At 37.5% G+C, this 25021-nt stretch overlaps 1 protein-coding gene across 3 annotated transcripts in view; it reads left to right on the top strand.

Moving 5' to 3' along the window:
• The first annotated feature begins 836 nt into the window (after positions 1–836).
• EML6 (EMAP like 6) overlaps positions 837–25021 on the top strand; it is a 115259-nt gene continuing 91074 nt past the window's right edge. For all 3 annotated transcript variants that reach the window (XM_009640642.1, XM_035896151.1, XM_035896146.1), the window contains exon 1: positions 837–1033. In XM_009640642.1, coding sequence (XP_009638937.1) covers positions 837–1033 — 197 coding nt within the window. The remainder of the gene's footprint in view (positions 1034–25021) is intronic.

The raw sequence follows: 25021 nt of genomic DNA, 5'->3' as shown, positions 1-25021 counted from the left end.
GGAAAATGGGAACATAAAATTGTTTTAATTACATAGTTGCTGTAGACTACTAAAGGAGGAAGTTCTGGGTTGCTGGGGGATAAGGAAAGATGGGGTAATATTCCCATATTTATGCTGGATGTTGTGTACGGATCCTCTCTTTCAATATATTTCATATGAAGATTCGGAGCATCGGATCCTCCTGCAAAGCCTTAGGAGACCCTAGAGCACTCGGAACTGCCCCAGCACGGATCCAAACGATGTCGTGTCTGTGTGGCCGTCCGTTTCCCCCCCCCCATCAGAGTAGTCCCTTTGCATGTTAAATACATATGCATTCTGCAATTCAAAATCACGGGCTTTGGGGTTTTTTTTTTCCTCTCTTTCAGTTTTGACCCAAAGGCAGCTATCTCGCAGAGAGGAGCGGCCAGGGAGCTTGTTGCAGGAAGCCGAGAAGGTGCAGTAGGGAAGATGCAGCAGGGAGCCTTTGGCAGGTGGCGGTGACGCACAGAAGTTACTTCGCCTTCGGAAAGAAGCAGCCCTGTCTGCTGCTCATGTAGGTGTGTGTTGGTGAGCTCCCTTTCTCCCCCAAGAAGTTGCCTGGGTCGCGCAGCAGCAGCAGCAGCAGCAGCAGCAGATTATGGTGGCAGCGCAGCGGTAAGAGCGGCGGCGGCAGCCCTGATCCGCGAATGTGTTTTGCGTTTAAGATCGTCGCTGGGAAGTGCCACCTGAAGCTTCGGCAGCTGGGCAGGGACGGCTAAGGCTTTAAAGGGGAAAACCCCGAAGGGGGAAGGAGTTAAGGGAAAGGAGGGGCAGCGCTGGGTTTTGTGTCTGCTGGTGGGGAGAGGGGATTGGTTATCATGGCGGATCGGACAGCTCCTAGATGCCAGCTCCGTCTGGAGTGGGTTTACGGGTACAGGGGTCACCAGTGCCGCAACAACCTGTACTACACGGCAGGCAAAGAGGTGGTTTACTTCGTGGCTGGAGTCGGCGTGGTTTATAACACCAGAGAGCACAGCCAGAAATTCTTCCTCGGGCACAACGATGATATTATCAGGTAAGGGGGCTGACTTCCCTGGTGGTGGGGTGGGGTGGGGTTTAAAGGGAAGGGAGGAGAATGTAGGGCTGGCAGAATACCCCCTCCCTGCGTCTTACAGCTCGGCTTGTACCTGTCGTTTTAAAGCGGCTCACGTTTACCACCAGCAGCCTAGGCGAAAGCTAGGTTTCTAGATACCGTTGATTATTATTATTTTTGTAGCAAAGCTGCAAAATGTTGCTTTAATCAGAGAGAAGGTAAGTTTTTCTATTGCACTGCACCAAAAGCAAAGCACTTTGCTTCAGTACGGAAATGCACTGGGAAGAGCTTAGTGCAACAGTGCTGCAAAGCCGTGGATCCAGCACCTTAATCTTGCCACCACTGGGACCCTAGCTCACCGATTCTGCTATCTTAAATAAGGCAGGTGTAGCTCTCCTTACACTCAGCAAATCCCAGCGCAAGAGGGACATAAATCTGGCACATAGGTCAAACTGATTTTTTTTTTTTTTTAAATATGATCTGGAAAATTTCACTCAAAATCAAGTTTAGCTGTTTGTACTCCAGCCAAAAAAACCCAAGCGTGCTGGTGCAAGATGGCTACAGAAGCACAGGTCTTGCTCCTGGTCTGATTAATTTTTTTTGTCTCTTTCTTTCAAATACTGTCTAAGAAGTGGGTTTCATTGATGTTGTCTTACAGAAATATTAATTTTACTGCACCTCACAAAATAACACAAGAAAAATGTGGTTACAGAGTTCAAGGTAGCCTTTTAGAAAATCTGTCCAAAATACAGAAATTTACATCAGTAAAATAGAAAACTGATGTTGTCTCTAGTACTTTATACGGAAATCTGACCCTAGAATATCCTCATAAAGGATGCTGCGTGGTAGTGACACTCCTCTGAGCACAGCTAACTGCTGCCCTCCCTATGCACCTAATTCGGCATGAATGAAGCGTTTTCCTGATGATGTGAAACCAGAATAGTCCCAGGTGACTCATGGTGTGGTGGTACTCTGGAAGCATCTGCTGAAGTCAGAGTTTTGACGCTCGGTAGCAAAGTCACATAGTTGTCATATAATCATTCTGGAGCCTTGTTTGCAGAAAACACGGACTGTTCCCAGTGAGAGCTTTTGGCAGCTGTGTCTCCTAGTAGCATTCTTCTCCTCCCCTTTGTAATGCGTTAAAGCAGTAGTATTTCATGGAATACGGTGGATGTGCATGAAAGTTTATCCTGGTTTCAAAGGTATTGTCAGTTCCGAAAGGCTGTTTAAATAGACACTTGGCTGCTCCCATCCTTCAGAGAAGAACGAGTATTTTAGATGCATCTGCAGTATCATGACATTAGTGTTTTCCTCATTGTATGGACATAAATTTTGATACTCTATGGCATATGAAGTGTTATCCATGTAGAGACTTGTATAGTTCTGAGCTTATGTTTGAATTCTCATTAAATACTAGAAATATAATTTATCAAGACACAACTACATATCTACATCTATCCACTGGTTCTTGGTTGGGCAGTGATGCTTTGGTTCTTTCCCCCCCCCCTCCTTTTTTTTAATATTCCATCAGCTGAGGAAAAAATGTCCTGATTATTGTATTTGACAAAACCTCTCTCCCACCCTCCTGTTGTATTTTATAGCTTCTAAGACATCTCATAGCAGGAGACTGCTTTTGGCAGTGTCACGTTTAGAATGTACAATGGGAATAGAAAGAATATGAGAATTCTGTAGGACAACTCTAGTTTCAACAAAGGGTGAAACATTTGGGTCCAGAAAGCATGAGCAGGACCCAAATAACAGCTGATTTCAGCTTTTAGTGGCCAAGAAAAGTTGCTGTCACATGGGGTTTAAGGAAGTAGAGAACCTCCAAAATGCTGCTGGAACATTCTATTGTTTGCGTCTGGTAGTGGTTGCTTTTGATGCACTTTGCAGTCCTTATTGCTGTAATATCCCAGCACTGCGAGTACTTCTTCATAGATGGTTCCCTGTGTGGTTATCATGGATATGGCTAATACATGCCGGAGTTTAAATTCCCATGTTTTAGGCTTCATAGTTATCATCCAAATGAGATGAATGCGATGAATGTATGTACCCAATTTTTCTGGTTTTGTTGGTATTTGCTTGCCTGAGGCCAGCTTCTAAAGCGCAGTGCGTGCATTTGCACTCCAACAGGTTGTAATTTCTGAATAGATTTGAAACACAATTTAAAAAAAATAAAACTTGCTGATTTTGGAAAACACTGCAAAATCATTAAGACTGGAGGACCTTGAAGTGGGAAGATCTTCTGCTTCGATTGCCATTAGCTCCTTCTGTGTTGAAAGGTTGGAATGAATAGTGTTTTGTGGAAAAAAAAAATAGGAACCCATGAATTGGAAGGTTGAGAATCTGTGCGTTACCTTGAAGCATTTATTAAAAGCATGAAAGTGAATGTTTGTCCTTGGTGAAAAGGTCATATGTTTAAAAGTCTATGTTTAATGTGTTTTCACAAGTCCTACCTCTTGCTTTGTATCAAGATAATGCAGTTGGACATAATTCAATTTGGGCTAAAGTAAACCAGACTCTATTGGATTAATGGAGAAATTACATTTTTTTTCAGGTTCATATTTGAAAAATAAGTTCTGTTCGCATAAGGAACTTAACATACTGCACTCAGCTAATAAGGTAGACGTTCAGAGTATGAACAAGTGAGCTCCAAAGTGTTTTGTTTTCTGTGCGAAGCCACTACAAGGTGCTGTGCTTCCAACCTCTTCCTCTTTTTAAATGCATGATGAGATGAGGTCCTGAACTACCGGGTTTAACTTTGAAGCGAGCCCTGCTTTGTGGAGGGGTTAGGCTGGGTAACCTCGAGAGCTCTCCTTACCTGAAGTGTTCTGTGATTCTTTTGTTACTTCCAGTTGTATAATACCATTCTTCTTGCATGTTATTTAGTTGTGGAATAGTTAATACTATCAATTAACATGTACCATCATTATAAAAAAGGATCAACACGTGGTTGAAATGAATAGCATCGGTTCTGGTCTCTGAAGGCTGCTGATGCATTTTGTTTGGCGACTAAAAAGACATGCCATTTATGAAGTTTACTTTACAACCAAAGAGCATAGAATCCACCCTATACTTCTCCCTCACTCTTTTTTTTTTAAAAAAAAAGAAAGGCAGCTTTGATTGTTGAGTACAGCCTAGCAGCTCGGGGTGGGGAAGGTCAGAACACTGCTCCCGTCTCTGAGCTGTCAGCCCTAGGGTTTACCCCAAGGCCTATGTTACAGACCACAAAGCAATCATGAAGCGTCTAGCACGGTAGCTCTACGTTTGATCGTTCTTGAAATGTGATGGAGCTGGAGCATCATCGCTGATGCCTAAGAGCTATGTAAAAGCATGGCTATTGCAACATTTTAACGTAGCAAGTGCTGCGTAGACATTACCTTGTTTTCACTGAATTCAGTCTTCTGTGCTTTGCAGGATTAGGTTTCAGAAGCTGTTAACATTAACATATGGGGTTTATTTTCCTTAAGTAGTTTAAAAGTGGGGTTTTGCAGCAGCTCGTTGTAATGGCTGTACATTAATGTATTAACGAGAATCTTGCAATTCATGCAGCGCCACTGCCTTCAACAAAATCCATGCAAGTGTAGGATTTGTGTTTAGTATAACCACTTGCAAGACTGGATCATTAGTTTTGACAGTAATTGAAGACTTTCAAAAGAACAGAAGGTTTTCTTACTTTTATATTGCGCATTACTTCTATAACGGCAAGCGATTAGATCACTCCTCTTTTTTCCTTTGAAGAAATGTTGAATGGAGGCAGTTCTGTCCTATAATTTTTCTGCAATTTATGCATGTGAAAGCCAAAAAAGCTTGACAGAGAAAACAGCAAAAATAGAAATATAACCCGTTGAGATACTTCTCATTATAATTTAAAATACAATTGATTTTATTTATTTTTTCAGGATTCATTTGTAAACGGAGGTTCCTAAACTTGACAAATTTTTCCGATGGTGTAGTAATAAAGTTATGTCTCCCTGTCTTGTATTTCCAAGAATTTCTGTGGTATTGTACACTTTTCCTGAATACATGAACAGTTACTGAGTGAACACCTTTGACAGCATATTGAAGATTTCACCTGCACTTTTTATATACCCCGGGTTCCTGTATTATCTGATATGTTGTAGTATTATGCATGTACAAAAGCACGTTTTCCATTCCAGTTGCCTTCCAGCAAGTGACTTGTGAGGCAGAGCGGCACAAGAGGCTGCTCCCTTGCTCAGGTTTGTCCGTAGTCCTCGCTGCCTGGGCACGGTACCTGCAAAGCCAGGCTGTTATCTGTGGGTACCAAGGCATGCTGTTTATGCAAGGCTGCTTACAATGTAATAGTAATGTCGGATTTATCAGAATATTGCTGTAAGTGTGCTGGTGTGTGTGTTCCCCTGTGCTGACAGATTGAGATTAAAAATGCAGATGTGGCAGTGGTGATGAGATTTACTGGGCTGTGAGAGTGACTAGAGGCCTGGTTTGTTCTTTAGAGTGATCGTTTTGGAAGGCAGGATGCGTATTGGAACGTCACTGCATGTTTTCTTGTCTTTCTGCAGTTGGGAAAAAAGAACTATGATGCTTGAAGCAATGTCATATGTTGTTGGCTGTAGTAAATATAATTTTGGAATAAAATTGATGGCAGAGGTATGCAAATCAAAACCTTAGAGTTAAAATACCTAAATTGTACTGAAATATTTAAAATGATGATAATAATATTTCTGTTTATAGGGTGGTGCTAAAATGCTTTAAAGTTATGTTTAGTTGCCACCGTTTGGATGGTAAGTGCCAGCACTTGCTTGCTATAGAATGATGTTCCAAGTTACTGTGATTATTTTTTATCGTAAGCGCATGGAAGACTGTACTGTCTGTAGCTTGTGCTAAACCTTGACTTTAGTCACAGAAGGTGTGCATGCTGAAATGTAGTGACCTAAAATACAGCAAAGTAGCAGTAAAGCCATCTGAGATTTTCAACACCAGAAATTCCAGACCTGTTTCTTATGCAAGTGCTATGCAAGTTCCTATGCAAAGCCATTAAAACTCGAAAGGCGTGACTTTGGAACAGTTAGGGTGAAGCAGAATCAGAGACCTGTGTAAACTAACGTGCTTTGGGGAGTATTTTGAGACAGTAGTCTGTTAAAGGAATTTCATATTAAAGAAATTAATCCCCATAAAACCTCATCTAATCAGCTTATTGCTTCTTTTGCTTTCAATCTCAAATACCCAGGGGAAAATGCCATTTATTTCATGAAGTTCTGGTGGCCACTCTTTTTGCTCTGCTTGATTGCTGTGCTGCATTTAGATTTTAAGTCTTTACTGGGGCACGAGCTGCTATAAATAATTTGTTTCTTAAATATACATATTAATGCATTAGACGTGCTGGAATATAGTTAACCTTATCTTATTGAACATGATTTTAAAAATATATAGATCATTTAAAAGTCTAGAGAAACTCAGTAGGCATTTGTAGCAATGTGTCTATGAGAACGGCTGTCGTTTAACTAACTAGAGTATTTAAACAGACCAGTCTGTGTACATCCCATTGATATGTCACATATGGTAGCAGAAGAATAAGTAAATTTTACTGCTTTCCTGGTCACAGCTCACTTGCTTATTTGGACAATTGAAAAGATATTTATTATTAAAAATCACAAGTGGAGTTTTGAGCATTTAAATCATCAGATTGATTTAACTCGTTTTCCAAATGGAAAAGAAACAAACACGTCCAACAAAATAGGAAGCACTTGTATTCCTCCGTAGAAAATGTTTGGATCTTTGTTATGTTTTTATCTTTTCACAGCTGAAAAAAACACAAGTGTTTAAGTCTGTATCAGCTAGTATATAATATTTTTATTGGATTTGTGTGAAGCAACTCATTATCACACAGAACTGAGCATCCATCATTAAATATCAAGGGTTTGGTATGCATTAGTCTTATATTGGAATTTTGCAGTTAGAGCTTTCTCTGTCACATTGTTTTACCTTTTCCCCCCACTGCTTACGGTATCTTAAATTTAAAAAATTAAACCAAGCTTATTTTTTTTTACATTCGCTCTGCATTAAGTCTCTGCAACTCTTTTACTTGTTTTATTTCAATTTGATTTGAGATGACTAGGAATCGTCAGGTAGTGGTGCATAATCGCTGTTTAAGAGGATGAAAACTCATAGAAAATGCTTTGATATGAGTAACCCTAATTTCAAATTATGTTTTTAGTTAGAAGGATGGGGGGGACACTTATGAGACAGTTTTGTATTACCATTTTCTACTGTAAAACTTCCTGCAAAAGTATACAAATCCTAATTTTTACAGAGGTTTATAAACTGCATCTTGTGGGACAGAAGAGATCAACCCTCCTGTCTTTCTTACCAACTAAATGGGTGTCAGGTAGATTTATCTAGGCAATTTATCTAGGCAATTTCCAGATACTTATTTTCTTTCTTCTAGGTCTTCATTAGGTTTTTGCGGGAAGAATCACATCTTTCTTTTAACACTTAATGGAAAAATAATAATGTGTAGTTCAGCAATTAGTATTAAAAATTCATAATTTTGCCCATGATAACTTGTTCATAACTGGATATCTCAAGGAAGAATTGTGTCTGGTAGGGGTTACAAATGTCCTTCCAACATTTTCACCACACAAACTGGCATCTGAGACTTTTCAGATGAGGAGGTGTAAGTTGCTGTAGTCCGTGCTCCGGACTTTTCCCTCAAGGACACAAGGGTTGCGCTTCCTTTGGTGAAAGTGGAAGGGGGAGTTTTTTGGGTTTGTTACTGCATTGCAGAAGAAAGCTCCTGTCCTATAGTGTCTATTTAGGAGTAGAAAGAGGGTTTTCAGTTTGATGGAGATTACTATTTACTTTAAAAAAAAAAAAAATCTTGGGTGAGAAGGAACTGCAGCAATATTTGTAGCAATACTTCTGATATCTCTGTAGAAGGACAAAGTGCTGGAACAGTTTTCAGGTACTATAAATACTTATATGAAGTATCCTCAAGGACTTTAGTGTTACGCTTGCGCCTAGTATCTGTGGCAATGAAGGCACGGACCCTGAGTTCATGCATAAGCGCAAGCAGCATCGCGATCACTTTATTTTATGCTTTACGTGCTTTTATACCCATCCCAAAACAAAGCCTCTACTTTTCTCTTATCACCTTGCTATCTGGCAAGCACTGAGTCCAAGCCTTATAAGAAAACAAAGTTCATCTTGCAAGGTCCATTGATTGCAGCATTGACCTTGTTTTTCACTTGGCTCTCGTTCAGTTATCCCATGGTTTGAGACGGACAAGGCCAAGGATATCTCTGGTGTCTGGCTCAGCTGCCACACCTGCAGATTCCGTAGTTGTTCCCACAAGTGTCCATATGCTTCCTACAGCTTGAAGTGTTTGAATGCTTCTCTGCAAAAGTAGGAGGGGTTTTAAGGTCTTTAAAAGAGTATTCTGCTCCCTTGCCTTCTGCTCAGGTTTTTAGGAACCTTGGTAAACAGCAAAAATGCCTGCTCTTTTTCCCCACCTAAAGACTCTTCTTTGGAATAGCAGCTTGTTTTTCATGAGATAACTAAACAGTCTTGGGGCAGAAAAGTATCTGGAGTTTCTGTCTACTGGACATGTTGAATTTAAATTCTTTTTTAGAAGTGGTATTTATAAAAGGCTTAGAATGAGACCTCCAAACCTTTAGGTAGGCCAGAACTCAAAGCTGAGTATACCATACGTTCATGTCTGTCTTCAAGACCGACGTGATGAACCGACCCAAGAGATCTCTAAAGGAAACATCATTCAACCCTGCTGCGTCTTCAGGGACAGGGACACTGGATGCCTCCAGGGAAGAACATCACGGTGCTTTTGTCTGGGGTCATGGGTATTGCAGGGAAAGGGTTGTATGCATTCTGCAGATACACAAGAAAGAAAAGTTACTGGTTTAGTTTTCACATCATTTCTACCTCACATTCTGAACACAATTGTGTGAGCTGTTAAGAACAACTTAATGGTGATGTATTAATCAAACGAAACAAAGGGGCATTGCTATTTGTGTGACTCTGCGTAGTGGTAATGTTCTGAGTTGTACATTTTGAGTTTTTTTCACTTATCAGACACAACTAACAGCATAATGAATCAACTCAGCAGATGGACTTCTTGATTCCAAATTTCAGGAAATGTGTTGTCTTGCTGTACACATTCAGATTTCAGAATTATTGGTGAGGTGCTTTGCATGTACTAATGCAGTTTTCATCTAAAATACATTGAGTTTCATTAAAAGGTCTAACAGTACAACGAACTTGGTACGCTGTATCTTATTGATGTAATTTCTATTGATGCTGGCATTGAAGTCTGTTCTTTCGTTTGTGACAGATGGATTAGAATACACTGAAATGATGGTAATAAAATAGAATACAAAATAAACTATACTCAGAGAGATATAGCAACCCCTTTATTTTGGTTGCCTAACACTCCTTGTTACAAAAGATATTGCTGATTTTTTACTGGGAATTTTGAATGCTTTCATTTTGTTTAGCAGACCTGAATGTTCAAGGGATAATCCTGCATGAAAGTTGCAGTTTATATATATTCATACTAATAATGATGCATCCACATCAAAATCAGGCGTGTATTTATGCAAAATGTCTGCTTCCTTGTCCTCGGCAATTGTCTTCCATAGGCAGAGATAAAAATTGCAAGTGTCATTTACTCTTATGCTGTCTTTAGTAGTAACTTATTACTTGCAAATATTAATTGCAAAATAAGAATATTTATAACAGTTTCGGGCAGGATGAGCAGAACTTCTGAAGAATTCAGGATACAGTGTAATATTTAACTTTTTTTTTTAAAGAAATGTTGTTTATTCTAGAAATTATTAAGTTAACTATAGTAAAAAAAGGCAAACAGTAAAATATACCTTCAGTTTATTACAGCTCCACTTGCAATTAAGGTTAGAGCATTTTTTCCTTTCACCCTGACTAGACAATGCTTTCCTTCTTCTGTGTCTCTACAGACTTCTTTAACAAAAGGTTAGTCACAGTCAGCTTCTCTCTGACCAGAAAACATGTTAAATGTAAATTTCCTTAATTTTTTCTTTCATATCTCTAGTTTTTGAACATTATTCATAAGGTACCTAAAGGAACTTTTGGCTTAGTTCTCCAAATGGTGGGCTCTATGACTAGGTAAAAGTTGAGCTTTCTCTTCAGCCTCCTGTTTGGCAGAATACGAGAAAGATGATTACATACATGTGACAAGTTACAGTAATAGGACCAACTCTTTGGCTCTGCTTATACGCGTGTTGAATGTGTACTGGTGTGGCTGAATTTAAACAAGATTTTAGCAGTAGGTCTATAGCAGATTCCTCTAGGATTCTGAGATTACTTTCTGATCTGTTTAGAAATTACATATTATTTAAACGCCCATTGAAATGCTGTTCAGTGAAACTCCTCTTTCTATTAGCAGCCGTAAAACAAGTTTGTAATGTGCACTTATGCTCCTGGTCCAAGGTCTTATGCACACACAGTGATTATTGCATATGGGCTGGCTCTACTACTTCTAGAGGCTTGCATATTTTTTTTTTTAAATATGTGGCAAGAGGAGGCAGCCACAAATGTCTTAAAGGATATTATATTGAGTCGTTAGGAAAGCTGTCTTATGTTGAAAGACCTGATTTAAGCCTTTTGCTTGTCAGGCTGAAAAAGTTTGTCTGGTTATGTGGTTTGACAAGCTGCTTTTGGGATGAGCAGTTCTGTGCTGTATTCCTTATAGGACTGCTTATAATGCAATCCCTCCTTCCCAAGAGGTAAATAATGGAAATGCCTTTCACCAGAGAGCTTCCTCTGCTGTTTGGTTAAGTATCTGGAGGTGGCCTTACAGTAAGCGTTCCTCTGTTTCCCCCGTGTCGGCGCGCCTGGCACAGGTTGCAGTTAGGGCTGGCTATATAAATTCCCTTCAGGCAGCTGTAGTCCTTTTCTGTGGTGTAAGAACGTAAGGATGAGGATCAAACCCAGAATTATTAATATCAGACTAATCTTGAAGGCATGCTCTAGTTTTGGCCTGTAGTGGCTATTTTATGTCTTAATCCAGGAAACAGGTTTTAAAGAATTGCACCTGCGCTACGTGGTTGCAGAAAACAGCATTTTACAAAGGGTACTTAAAGCAGGTAAAATCACTAACAGGGATGTTGCTTTCTTGTTTTAGATGCACGTTAGTCTAGGTCTGGCAGGTAAGTATCATTAATTAGGTAAACAAGTAATAATTCATTAAACCTTTTAAAAAGTGCACAACAGATAACTTTATTACCTAGTAGTAACAGGTACGCATATTCCTTAAGTGGTACGTTTTCACAACAGATTTTACCAGAATTTGTTCAGGTACTGCTGTTTCAGGGAACCTGTTAGATGCATCTACTTGCATATAGCCACCTGGAGGAAACAGCGGTGGACTGTGCAATAAAGTTTAACGTAGACATGACATTTGTCATGGTGGAAAGGCTGCTTACCCAAAAGCTTGCTCACAGTCTTCCTGGATATTTTTAGAAGATTAAGATTATTGGACATGGGCTCAGGATATGAAAGTTTTTGCTCTTGGAGACTTGAAAAGATTTTTGGGTGTTTACTGTTCTTAAATAATGGCGTTAAAGAAATGTGACTATGCTTTTTTTTTAATGCATGGCACTTTCTCTCTTACATTTCACGTGCTTCTTCATTTAATGAATTGTTTTCTATGCCACATGTCATGCTATTCAGAATTTAATTAAAATTGGGGGGGGACAACTTCTTTTGGATATGGGGGACTCTTGCATATAGAATTTTGTATATAAATTGCATCACAGATCTCAAATGAAAATAAATACTTCAAATTAATTTCACATGAAATTTTGGCATTTCATATTGTGACAGAAAATTTTAACAAAGGAACAATTTACATAAGGAGAGCTACTTCTCTTTATTTGCCTTCTATTAAGTGGAGGGAGAACAGCTTTTTCAGAAATCTGCACATCTGTGTGAGGCTCATCTCTCTCCCACCCACTTCAGAGGAGCCTCCTTCTCTCTGCCAACGAGAAGCTGGGAGAGGGTAAGGCTTGCTAGACTAAAGCTGAGCTTTATGAACATTGCTGGAGTCTGATGTTAGCCACAAGAGCTTTTGGTTTCCTTCTCTCTTTGGATATACACTAAAGTTTTGCAGTGATAGCTTAAGAAATGAGTCATGGTGTTGCCTGAGTAGGCAGAAGTTCTTTGGGAGCAAATGGGAGGGAAAAAAGCAGCCCGTATGATGTATTGTTTGGGGTATAACCACTGTATAAGTGGCGTTGGGATAAATAAAAAATGGGCTAGGAGCACTAAAGAGGATAGTTGAGATTATTAAGCAGATAGGCCAGTAATGAAGGGGCTATCAGGCAGTTTGTATCCATTTCCTAGGCATCAGTGTGTAAACTTTACCTCCGGATGTTGTTAAATTTGCTTTATAGCCAATAAATAGGCACTGGTAGCCTACTGTATTCATAAAAAGTTTTGATGATCAAGGTGAAGGAACAACAAAGTGATTTTGGAATAAGGCTTATGTGTTAGTCCTAATTAGTTTCCGTATTTCATTACCTTCTGAACAGCACACTGATACCATGACTTTTTCTGAATTGAAGAATATTTCACAACTATTGCTTTATTCCAGGTGAAACTTGCTTAATCTACACCGTAACAAAACTTTTGCTAGTGCATTGTTAGCAGTTCAGAAGAGTGCAGCTGCTAAATACTTTATTTTGAACTGGAAACTTAAGAGCAAGCTGCTTGTAGGTCATATTACAGAGCTGTGTAAATAGGTTTGATATTTACAGATTTGGTCCTCTAAATGTTAACGTCTCTCTTTGTTTTGGTGTGAGGTTGGTGCGGTCGAGACAGTGACAGTGAAAGCTGATGTTTGGGAAAGGCCCAGTAGCTGCGAAGTATGTTAAAGAGCAGACCAACAGAGGTCAGGAAAAGCTGATTTAGCTGTAATTGCCACATTTAAAAATATATTATTCTGTAACTTGAGGCTAGTCAGGATGACTAGTGTATAAGAGGCATGAATTTATTATTGCTGGTGGTAAATCATTACTTTGAATCCAGCTAAAAGCTTTTACATTTCTGCTATAAAATGTATTTTGAGAACTAGATGAAACAAGATAGTATAGTTTAATCCACACTATGTAACTGTAGCCATTGAATGTGGATAACTAGATTCATCCATGCAGTCATCCTCCATAGTACTTTATTCCTTGCTAAAGTAGATTCCAGTAGATCTTTAAAACTTATATACACCTTTCTAAACTAAGGACAGTGATCCTAAATTAATTTGGCTAATTGTTTGGGGGTTTTTTTAATTACCATACATGCTAATATTTCTGGTTGAGTGAAATTATTAATTCAGAAATAGAACTAAGATGAGAAAATCTTCAGGGACCTCCATCATAAATCCCTGTAAAGCAAAGGACAAAATTACAAGACAGTAATAAACTATGTGTGTGCACACACATACACAGACACGAGGAGTAAATATTGTTTTAAGAAAAACTGAGGTGTTAAAGAATTTTGATATGATGAACTCCAGATACTGACATTTTAACGAAACTTGCATTTAATTAAGTCCCTCAAATTCTATCTAAAGATAGAAGGGGATCAAAACATGATGTTTTTTTGGATTTAATTAAGTCCCTCAAATTCTATCTAAAGATCTAAAACATGATTTTTTTTTGTTTTTTGCTGTGAGCAACATGTATTGGGCTGTGTCTGGAATTTTACCCAGCCAACTAAAATGGAGATTTTAATTATTGGAAGGAGTATAGAGGCACTGAATTACCACAGTTGCATTTTATGTAATTGAGCAGCAAATTTATGTCCCTATTCACTTTATAACACAAATTTATATTGCTAGTATGTAGGTTTTGGACTATTCTGATGCTCCTATAGCTTATAGATTGGAAGCTACGTAGCTGCTCTTGTACAATGCTGCTTCCATTAATTATGCTTTAGCTGAAGATGAACTGCTGACGAAATCACTTTCGATACTAAAATGTTTCTCTTATGACTAATGTCCTAGTCTGTATGGCAGCCTAAAATTTCTTACTGCCTTTTAAAAAATACTCTTTTATCCTTTTAAATTATCCTGATATCCTTTTTAAAAAATACCTTTCAGAAATTCAAGTCCTCCCTGGCAGAACACTAATAGTTTTATCAGAAAAGGAACTTTATAAATCATTACTATCTTAAGAAAATAAAGTAATTTCTTCTTTTGAGATAGAACTTAGCTAAGAACTTAGAATCTTGAGGGAGTTGCATTTTTTTGCAATTTTCTTGTTTTCGTATTTACTTTCCTCTGGGCTTCTATAAAATTTTCAGATTTACAAATTTTACTGTTTTTCTCCTTATAAGATTGATTTCTTGCAGAGAGAGATACAATAGAGGATGAAAGAACATCATATGATTTTAGTTCTGTTTGCAGAGTGAGTGGAGTGTATGCTACTAGCTATGCTAACGGAGGTCTCGTACTGATTTTTGGCTACTCACCTCCAAGGCATCACCGCTGTAGTACAAAGCGAGGAAGGAGGCAATAAAGAGTTGTTATAAGCAGCCATCAGTATCGTTATAGTAGAATCTACAGAAAATAATTCCTTTCTTTGTCTAGCAAGAAAATACAGAAGTTGGTAAGTGCTGGTACTGTCTTAAGGCTCTTTGCAGAATATGACCTATTGTTTTATTGTCTGCTCCGCAGATGTGGAGAGGAATTCCAGAACAATAAATCTTCAGAGGCACATATGGTAAAGCCTACAGTTTTCAGCTCTTGCACCAAACTAGTTATGTTGGTGTACGTTTTAACCATTTTTATTGCAGTACAGATTAATTAATTACCAGATAAATTATAAATAATATCATGCATTGCACAGAAAATCTATTGCTTGCATTCATAAATGCCAGGAATGGCATAAGGTTTTGGAGAGCTTGTCCACTGTATTTTTTCTCTTAGGTTTATACTGAAGAATTAGGTATGATACATTTTTTTGTAAAAGGCGTCTAGCATGGATGCAGTTTCATTCTCAACATTCTTTCATGGAGAGAGAATATTTTGCTCAGGAAACCTCTGAGAGAATAGAAGAGCAAGTAGATATCTGCACTGTATACAGGGACATGTGAAGTCTTCTTTAAAAGCTTGTATTTTTTAAAGCTCTGAAACTAATTAATATCTTAAATGAGTAAAGCAGAGGCCTGTTTCTTTATGGCCCTGCACACCATTGCTATTTCACACTCCTGGCTGTCTGCCATCATATGGTTAAAGCTGGCAGTCTGCTAAACCAAACTGAATGCAGTTGATTAGCTCATTTTATTGAATCGGCACTCCCCTAATCTTAATTTGGGTTTATGCTCAAATATGCTGTTCAGTTTTAACCTCCAACTATCATATGAGCTCTTAGCAAACCCCACTTTCTCTGTGTAAGGGGAGAGTGCAATGCTTTGTCTACAGAGGCAAAAGTACATAGGAAAGGTGGTGTGGTATATTTTGTTCTTCAGATGAACCTGGCATTTGCAGCATGAAGCCTGCTTTCTCTCTTACTATGATGTGAAGGCAAACCAACGTATAGTATCCATGTTACATACCATAAGCTAGAGAAAAAACGAGTGTTAGAAAATGACAAGCAGTAAAACAGATTATAACTGCCTGAAACGACATGCTGCCAGGCAGTTACATAATTGCGTGACACTTCAGTCTGCACCGCAGTACTGAACCGAAAATACAGCAGAAAGGTCTGTGATGAGACCTGCTCTCTCAGAGTTCATAGAACACAGAACTCCGGGTTCAGAATCTCTGCTTTGAATAGTTTGCTAAGGAATCAAGAGAAAAAGAGACATAGCAGTAGACAGGAGAATGAGTCATAGTGCTTACATAAAACCATAAAAAGTCATAATTCCATGTTTGTTTCTATAACTCCTAGTATTAGTCGCACAAAAAAAAAAGTTTAAAAGGCGTTCTTTGGGTAACTGTAATCTCCCTCAAATACAGCATTTCATGGATTTTGGTCGTGTAATAGCTTTACACCACCTGCTCTTTCATATTTGCGTCTGTGGCTGCAGCACAGCCAATAAAGCACAGGTAAAATTAATAACTGTGGATAATTAATAATTGTATATTGCATAAAGAGATACATGTTTTTTGAATAATAGAAGGAATCCTATATTTTGATGGTGTTTAGTGTAGCCACTAAAGAGGAAAAAATAATCTGAAGCAGTTTGTGATTATCTTTTCAAAATATATGATCAGTCAGAACATGAAGATTAATGAACATTTCCAATGACACTCTGGTTCCTCAGCAATTTAATAATATACTGTAAAATATTAATTTAATTACATGGCATTACTTTTTATTTGAAACTTACTGTATTTGCATTCTATAACAATTCCTTTTTAAGCAACCATAAAGCAATCTTGTCAACATGGCTTAGCTCAGGATAAGTTAATATCAAGTCTGATTGTGTGCGTAGCCTGCGGGCTTTGAACAGTGTGTCAAGTATTTACGTAGTTTCTTTCAGTTATCTAGCTTAGGTGTTACTTGAGAGACTGAAGTCAGGAGCCTAAGTTAATTCAGTTGTCAAAGGCAAACTGTTTCTAGGCAGGCAATTCAAACCTCTTTAAGTTGGTTGCCTAAAAGAACCTTAAGTAGAGGTAGTGAAAGATTTCCCTTCATAGTTTTTTCCAACTATCCATTCTGTAGCCAGCACAGAAGGGTAGTTACCTGATTCAAAGAACATGCTAAATTTCCAAACTCTGTCTTCATTCCTTGCTATTTCTCTTATCTTTCTGTAGAGTTACCACAGACCTAATTTGCTTTTCAGCTGTCATGATGGCTCTGTGGGCACTACCTTATGTGCTAACATATGAATTGCTCTGTTAACACAGATGGATCATTTTAAAAGTTTGGAAGTAAATTAATCTTCAGTGTCTAAAATTTCTAGAAAATACTTGGATTTCCATTTGTGTGCTATGATGAATCACGGCATGATGTTAAGAGACCCAAGATGTACATCTTTAAGTGTAAAATACTAACAAGAGAAATCTAAAAATCTTTACACTTTTCCAAAATCCTTACAATTTACTGATGTAACTCTGCTGAAACTTTTAATACAAATTTCTGTGATTCAGTGGACATTGAACCTAGCTCTGTACTGCATGATTTTGATATCGATGATGAAGTTCTCTTTTAAAACATCAGCATGAAATGTCATTCAAATTAGCCCATGTCAGTGATGAACATAACTGCAAGAGATGCTGGGAGTCCTGGTGTATGTAAAGACTCCTGCTTTAATGGTCTGTATGTTATATAGCTCTTCATGTGTTTGCTAGCGATGATAGCACTGACTCTCTCTGCATGTGACCTCCGCTCTTCTTGGAGTGGACTGGTTGGACTGAGTTCAAAACAAGTGAGAAAGACTTCAAGTTGTATAAATCAGCATGCTAGATATTTGGGGTGAGAAAAAGATTCACTTTCCAGAGTCTGTTAAATACATAGAAGATGCATGACAGCTATTTATTTTTGTAACTGCCTATCTTAAGAATATTTTAAATCTGATTAGATAGTATTTTTCTCTGAGCATTGGCATAATGTGAGATACAATATGATTTTTCTGTAACAGAGCTGAGAGTGATGCTCATTTATCTGAGCAAGGAATATTTTGGCACTTGTGTCTACATCAGTATAATTTTACAACTCTATTTCAGTTAACTGTTAGACCTGGTGATGGGTCATAAGATAATTTAAATTAGGAATAACCATGGTATTTTGTTTTTCAACAGAGGACAGATTAAATCAAGCATGAATACACTGCTGTTAAATAAGACAGCTCTGTAGAACGCACTGTTTCTTGCTGTATTAAATAGTTATTTGACGGAATTATTCTGAATGTGCTCTGTACACAGTATATTGCATTTCATGTTTTTCCTGTGGTATCAGTTATTTTTCATTTTGAATCTATGGGACTCCCTGCTGCCTAGAGGTAAATATTCTTTTATCTTGTCATTTAGTTTAGTATGATTTACTTTATACATGATGACAGTTAAGTGCACTGCATAGATTTTTTTCTGCCTTCTTCCTCCCTATCGCATATAACTATTTAATCAGCCTAACCCCCTTGAAACTGAGCATTTTCTGCAGCTGTCACAGGTTACTGCTGGTTGAGCTATAGTTTGTGTGTTACTGATCCACCTCAGTCTTTTGTCAGGATTGTGTTCTGGTTTCTTAATATTTTTTTTATATATATACACACAGACAAATATATATAGTGTGTATATATATGTATATATTAAAAACTATTATATAATTATATAGAATTATATAATGCATAAATATATAAAATATATTTATTTGGCTTTCAGATGGATTGTTGACTAAATGTTTTACGCAAGCGTTCAATAGTAAAAAAAGCCCCACACCCCTATTCCAAGTTACAGCATCTTGTGTGTTTTGGATTTATGGACGATTGAGCTGATCACAGCCAGAGTCTGTGCAATTCCGAGTTATCCCTAGATAAACAGGAATATGTCTCTATCAGTAAAATGTGTGTTCATACAGCAACAGATTTGGGAACGACTCCAAAAAGTCCATTTCACCATAATTTTAGACCAATAGTATTAGAACTATTGTCAATGAAATTATACTGATTGTGGCCGCCCCTGATTACTCCTTTAATTTCTGGATGCTTTCTCTTCTGTCCTGGTGGTAGCAGTGATGAGTGATACTGTCCTTCATTCACTTTATGAAGGTACTGGACTTAAACCTGAAATTGCTAAGAAGTTGGAACTAAACAGAGATGCTTGATATCAGCAAATCTGAGATTCTTCTGAGTTGTGACCGAATTCCAGGCTCCTGGGAAACGTTACCGGTAAAAAAAATAAGCTCTTGGCTTGTGACAGGAGGGTCTTTTTTGGCACTGGTGTGTGAAATAAATTTAAAAAAAAAAGAAAAAAGTGATAGTCACAGCCATTATTTGTTCTTTGTGATTTGGTCTATGGGCTTTATAACAACATGTCCAAATCTAGTTTATTGGTAATAGTGTTTTACCAATAAATCACAAACAGAAGAGCTTCACTGTATTTCAACATAAATTTAAGGCATGAGCATACAACATCACATTCTGCTCGGAAGATCGTGGAGATTTCTAGCTCCCGTTTCTTTCTGAAGACAGGTCATGGCATTTCACATGTCATTTCCAGTTATCTTCTGTACTGATTATTCCTGTGGGAATGTTAGCATACTCTTTCTAATGTGTTATTGCAGTTGTTCCTCTGGCTCCCTTGAGTCAGTTAGCTACAACTAGTTTCTCGTTACCTTTGGCATCCACCAACCCAAATGGAACAGCTTCAATGGAACTAACAACAAAGTGCGTTTGTCTCTCTCCTGTTTTGTTCTTGGATTGCTCACTGATGATGTGGGACTTCCCAGGCTCAGTTGTTCATATGATGTGCCAATATATTTTACCTATCTATCTTATTTTGAAAATTTTAGCATATGTCTTTGATCAGCTGTTTCAGAAACCAGTAAAAAAATGCTGAGGTATTAAGTTCATAGAAAAAGTTGGCAGCTTATTCTAAGTTTTGAATGTCATTTCGTTGTTAGACATTTAGTTTTTATTTGTCTTAATAAGAGTCTTCATTTATATTTTAAAGTTTACTTCTCTTGATTGAATAATTTTTCCTTTTTTTTCAAGTTTATTATACTTCTTACATTGTTGTAAAAGAAAGCTCAGCTGACACAGTGAATAAAAATGAGTGCTTCTGGCTGGCCTTTAGGGAGATGACTTTATCGTTATCAATCAAACTCCCACACAGCTGCAACCATCTGCTTTGACCAGTGACCCCATAGTCACCTCCCTAAAGGCTGGCTAAAGGAGGTTTATTTGCTAGTATAGGCATATCTGTTAACATAGTTTATGCTGAGGGCTTGGCAATTAAACATCCAACTCTAAATAACAAAAGTCCATCAGGAAATTGCTAACAAATATATCTGAAAATTGGAAGGCCCTGCCTTGTTGGAATGCTAGGGCGATAGCGGATTCGCATCAGGCCACAGTACTAGAGATCCCAGAGGTATGGCAAGCTGAGATGAATACAGGACTGACCGTCGGCCACGCCAAAGCTTGGTCACCTGTAGAAGCTCTCAGTCTCAATATTTTCATGTCTGTAGAAGCAGGTAGAATAAAGCCCATCAGAGTGTAATAGTTTCCCTTTCTCTTCTCTGCTCTCGTATGAACTTAATACAAATATGAGTATCTCTGAACACAGTTTCCTTTGGAAGTTGTTTGCATGCAGTACTGTTATGCAGATTTCATGGAAAGATGGCTTTCCCAGAAGAGTGTTGCATTAACTATTGGCATTAATCTCTCCCACACTTAGGTGGCTGAACTGTTTTGTCCAAAGTATCTAGACAAGTATAAACCGCAAAGAAATAATGGAACATCACCCCTATTTCATGCACTTCCATAGTCTCTTGCAGTTTCAGTGTATAAGCAAGTTTCTTGCTTATATTCAGTTGTGCATCAGAAACTAGTGAAATGTTTACCTTGTTCAGCAATAGAAGCATTTCTCCTGAAGAAGGGACTTAGTTTCTTTTGAGGATTGTTTCCAAAATACTCGACTGAAACCTGAGAGAAATCGTCTTTATATGTAACAAGCTATTTCCATCTGGCTGGGAGGAACTGTGACTCAAATGTGTGTATTATCTGTAAAGAGATTAAATGAAAACATAAAAAGGATCCTCCTCCTAAACCTACTATATTTATACAAAGATGGTTTTAAAATGGGGAATTGTTGGGAAAATGTATGGCAATCTTCCAGTTTTATTTTTTTTTTTTAGCACCATTGAACTGTGCCTAAAGGGGTATTTAGGTTTGTTCTTAATGCATATAAATAACTGAATATATAGATTTATTCTGTTGTGGTCAAGAAACCAACAAGGGGTGACATCCTGTTGGACCTCGTATTTACAAACAAGAAGTGGTCAGGGATGTCAAGGTGGGGAGCAGAGTTGGCTGCAGCGACCTTGAGGTAGTGGAATTCAGGATCCTGAGAGGCGGCAGTAAGGGAATTAAGCAAGATCACAAACCCGGATTTCAGGAGAGCAGACTTTGGCCTTTTCAGGGACCTGCTTGGCAGAATCCCGTGTGTCAGCACTTGATACATATTGCTGTTGCTCGTCTGTTACATGCTTTTAATTTCATTAATCTTAGTTTCAAATCTTTCTTAATGTGGAGCACCTACTTGCTTTAATGTTGGTAGGCCATCATGTATAGTTTAAAAACATTTTTTAAAAAAGGTCCAATGCGACATATTTTCAGCCAAGTAAGATAACATGAACATTATTAAACTTAAATGCAATCATTTCAGTCATTTTTCAATTAAATAAAAAAGATAAGATTACCTAATGCCATGTAAAAAAAACCACTTTTTTTTTTTTTTTTTTTTTAAGGTGTGTTCTAGTCAGGTTATGAAGCTCATTTCCAAAGTAAAAATGCAAACATTTCTAAATATATTTATGACTTCATTATGAGATCATAAAAGCCAAAGTATATAATTTTACTTTTTTAATTTTTAAATCATGAATATGGAATGAAGCTTTGGCTTTCAATATTTTTTTTAATTCTGAGATGATTACAGATCTTTTTTTACTTATTCCAGCTGCCTGCATAATACAAAAATAAAAGCAAATGTATGCAAAATACATTGCACAAATTAACATGTATTAAAATTCTAGTTGTTTCTCAACCGGTCTGATATTTTTGCAAGAGAGTGAAGAAGAGTATAGATAATGTGTCACACATCAGTCAGATGTATTAATCTTTTGCTTTCAAAAATACAAATGTAATCAGAAAATATTGATGGGTGTATTTTTGGCTGAGCTGCAAGTGTGTTAGTGCTGCAGACTGTAACATTCCCGGAGATATTTTAAACCAGTGAGCTTAGGTACCAGTAGCATGGAACTCCAAAAGGGCAAACTTATCCTTAGTTTTATTATTCCTTCTATGGCAAATCTGGGAATTCCTCCAATGCACTGTTACTTAAAATATGTCTGCTTCCCATTTGATCTGGTTGCCTATACTGAGAGCACAACACAAGACATGAATACCCAAATCAGCTCAGAAGCTGGTTTGCAACACAAAATTTTAAAAGATGTACCCTGAGTATGCTGTGGATATGGCATATCCCACAGACCCTGTAGATGCAGTAACTTGAATTAGATTTATTGTATTCAAATCTTAAATTGCATTTTATTATGCACTTAAAACATTATGATTGTGTAAACATCTATTGGGAAAACAGCTTTTTGATTTATTTCACTTCTAGTAGTTGTATTTGCTGTCATGCGCTTCTGTTCTGAAGCTAATGAAGAATGCAATATATATAGTTCTAGCATTGCAGCCAAAGCTTGGAACATATTAAATAAGACACCTTTGTTGTATATGCTTCTCCTTTATGGAATTTCACATTTATGAAGGCCTTTGGCTTGCTTTTTGGGAAGATGCACTGGGCACTCTCACCCCATTCTTTGACTTGTTCTGGTAAAGTTTGGCTGCCCACAACATAAGAATTTACAGAATTTTAACTATCATTAAGGTAGGCAGCTTGAGTCTCTCTGAACTTTCTTATCTGTCATTTCTATTGCTTTTAGCAATACTAATTTATGATGCCTCCCTTTGTAAGATAGAGACGTTCGGGAGAAGGATTCTGCTGTCATCTGCCGCAGAGGAGCTGGTGAATCTCGGTGGCAGAGCAGAGACAAGAGATGACTGATGCACCTGCATCTTGTCTTTTACACAGTACCCAGGATACGTACCATTGGCTTCTTAGATATAGACTGTATAATAGTTTGCATGTGCATACTCTTTATGTTGTATATACATTATTATGCACATATATATGGTCTTAATATGCTTTCAAACAGTTATCACAAAGATTAAAAGAAGTCCATGTATTCTTCCTAAATATCATTGAAATATTATGTTGGTATTAACTCCTGATTTTTGGAATTATAATCTCAAGAATAAGATTTTATATCATAGAAGTCTAAGAAGTAATTGGATTTTTCTAGTCGTGATGAACTACAGTTTCTCATCTGGAAGCATTGCTCATGCTCACATTAGCCTGAAAAAAATACATTTTTAGAGCTTATAGAGTCTTCTGTGGATTCCAAAAGGCAAAAGCAAAGAAAGATTTTTACTTTGGCTTATGTAATTAGTATTAACATTTACATTTGAAGCTGCTTCTTTCTTTTACTTGGTTAGACAGTGGGTTGATGGAATAATATAATTGACATTCTAATGGACTTTCTAGCTCCTCAGGCAGTCTGCTTCTGTACCACTGCACCAGGCTGAACTTGATGTACTGAGTAACTAATAAAGCCATTTACTTTTTTTCTCCTTAGTTTCATTACTTTTTTTTCTTTTTTTTTTTTTAAGGGAAGCATAAAATGTATTTACATAACATGGCAGTAAATTACTTACAGGAAGTACGGAATGTCACAGGAAATATTAAAGGTTAAAATGAAATTGAAAGTAAAAGAGTTAACATTTTTTGAGTGACTATACAAAGTTCATTTTAATATTAAGCATCATAGAATTATTCTAACGCATAAAAATGATCAATGAACCAATTAAAAAAACCCCAAAACAACCTTTTCATGATTATAATTTCTATATACAGTTAAGTTCTAAAAATGACCAAAGTGAATTTGTGTCTTTCACCAGATATAGATGAGAGAAACTTATTTAATTCACATAGTTTTGGGGTTTTATGCTTCTATGGTAAAAGGTAATACTTTCATACTCTTTTAGTGATTTCTGTAAAGATAAAAAATCAACAATATTTGTATGTGTTGAGTGAAGGAAGATTTTGAAGGGCTTTCAATGTGTTTATCTAGTTCTTACAGCATTTTTAGTAGTTTTAATAGGAAATATAGGTGTCTCATGTTAGCCAGTATCCTAAAATACAACTGTTAGAAAAACGTGGCAGAGTTTTAGTCTTAAGTAATTTGGGGAAATGACAGTTTATTGAAATACTTTGAGTTACGGTTCTCAAATGGACAAAGGCCACAGGTTACATGGCCTAGATGTGGTCACCATTTACTCACAGTTTGTGAAAAAATAACTTTAGATTTCCTTTGACAGATACATTTGGTGTCTGCCCTTGTTTGTAGTGGATACATTTATATGTACTGCCCTCAGGAAGAAAGGGTGCTTCCCTTATTACCGTGATGAAGAGGGAGGCACTGAGCTAACTGTACATATGTTTTGTTATGTTTTACATAGGCTTTTACAGTCCTTTAACCTTCACAGGGCCTCTGTGTGAATAACAGCTAGAAGGAGGTGAGATAAATCCTTTGCTAGTAAACTTCCATCTAGTTGGTGGCAGTGATGTGGAGTTGGAGAAATTCTGAGTTTGCTTTCAAATTCTCAGTAGAAAACGGACCTTGGTAGTTCCACAAATCATCTAGTGTAATAGCCAGAGATGGAGCAATTGTAGCTGGAGTCCTGATGCCTGCATATGGGGTCTTCAGAGGATTCCACTAGCAAATAGATATGTGAGTTGGCCATATTTAGGTGTATTTTCACAAGTGGAGCAAAATACCATCCTTCAGCTCGAGCAACTGAGTTTTGGAAACATTATAAATAACTACAGGCAGCACTATGAGCTGGATTTCCATTAAAATTTTGTCTTTTGATTACTTTTGATTAATAAGGATTTTATTTCAGTATAAGGCTTCAAAATGAGCTAACTTTTCCTAGGCATCTGAAAACCTCTCCTTGGCAAAGTGAACACCTTAACTACATGAGATCTGTAGCATAATGCTTGTGTCTCAGACACTAGAGATCCACTGGGAAAAAGAGCTTGACTGTAGAATGAATTCTGTGATATCAAATTGACGTGGACTTGAATTTTAGCTTTTTCTGATGCAAAACAGCTCTCTCCTACAAGGATTTTCTGTTGCCTAACACCAGTTAAGG

Source organism: Egretta garzetta, unplaced genomic scaffold (assembly GCF_000687185.1).
Source record: "Egretta garzetta isolate BGI_Z169 unplaced genomic scaffold, ASM68718v1 scaffold200, whole genome shotgun sequence".
NCBI classification, from domain to species: domain Eukaryota; kingdom Metazoa; phylum Chordata; class Aves; order Pelecaniformes; family Ardeidae; genus Egretta; species Egretta garzetta.
This window is presented reverse-complemented; position numbering and strand designations above follow the sequence as displayed.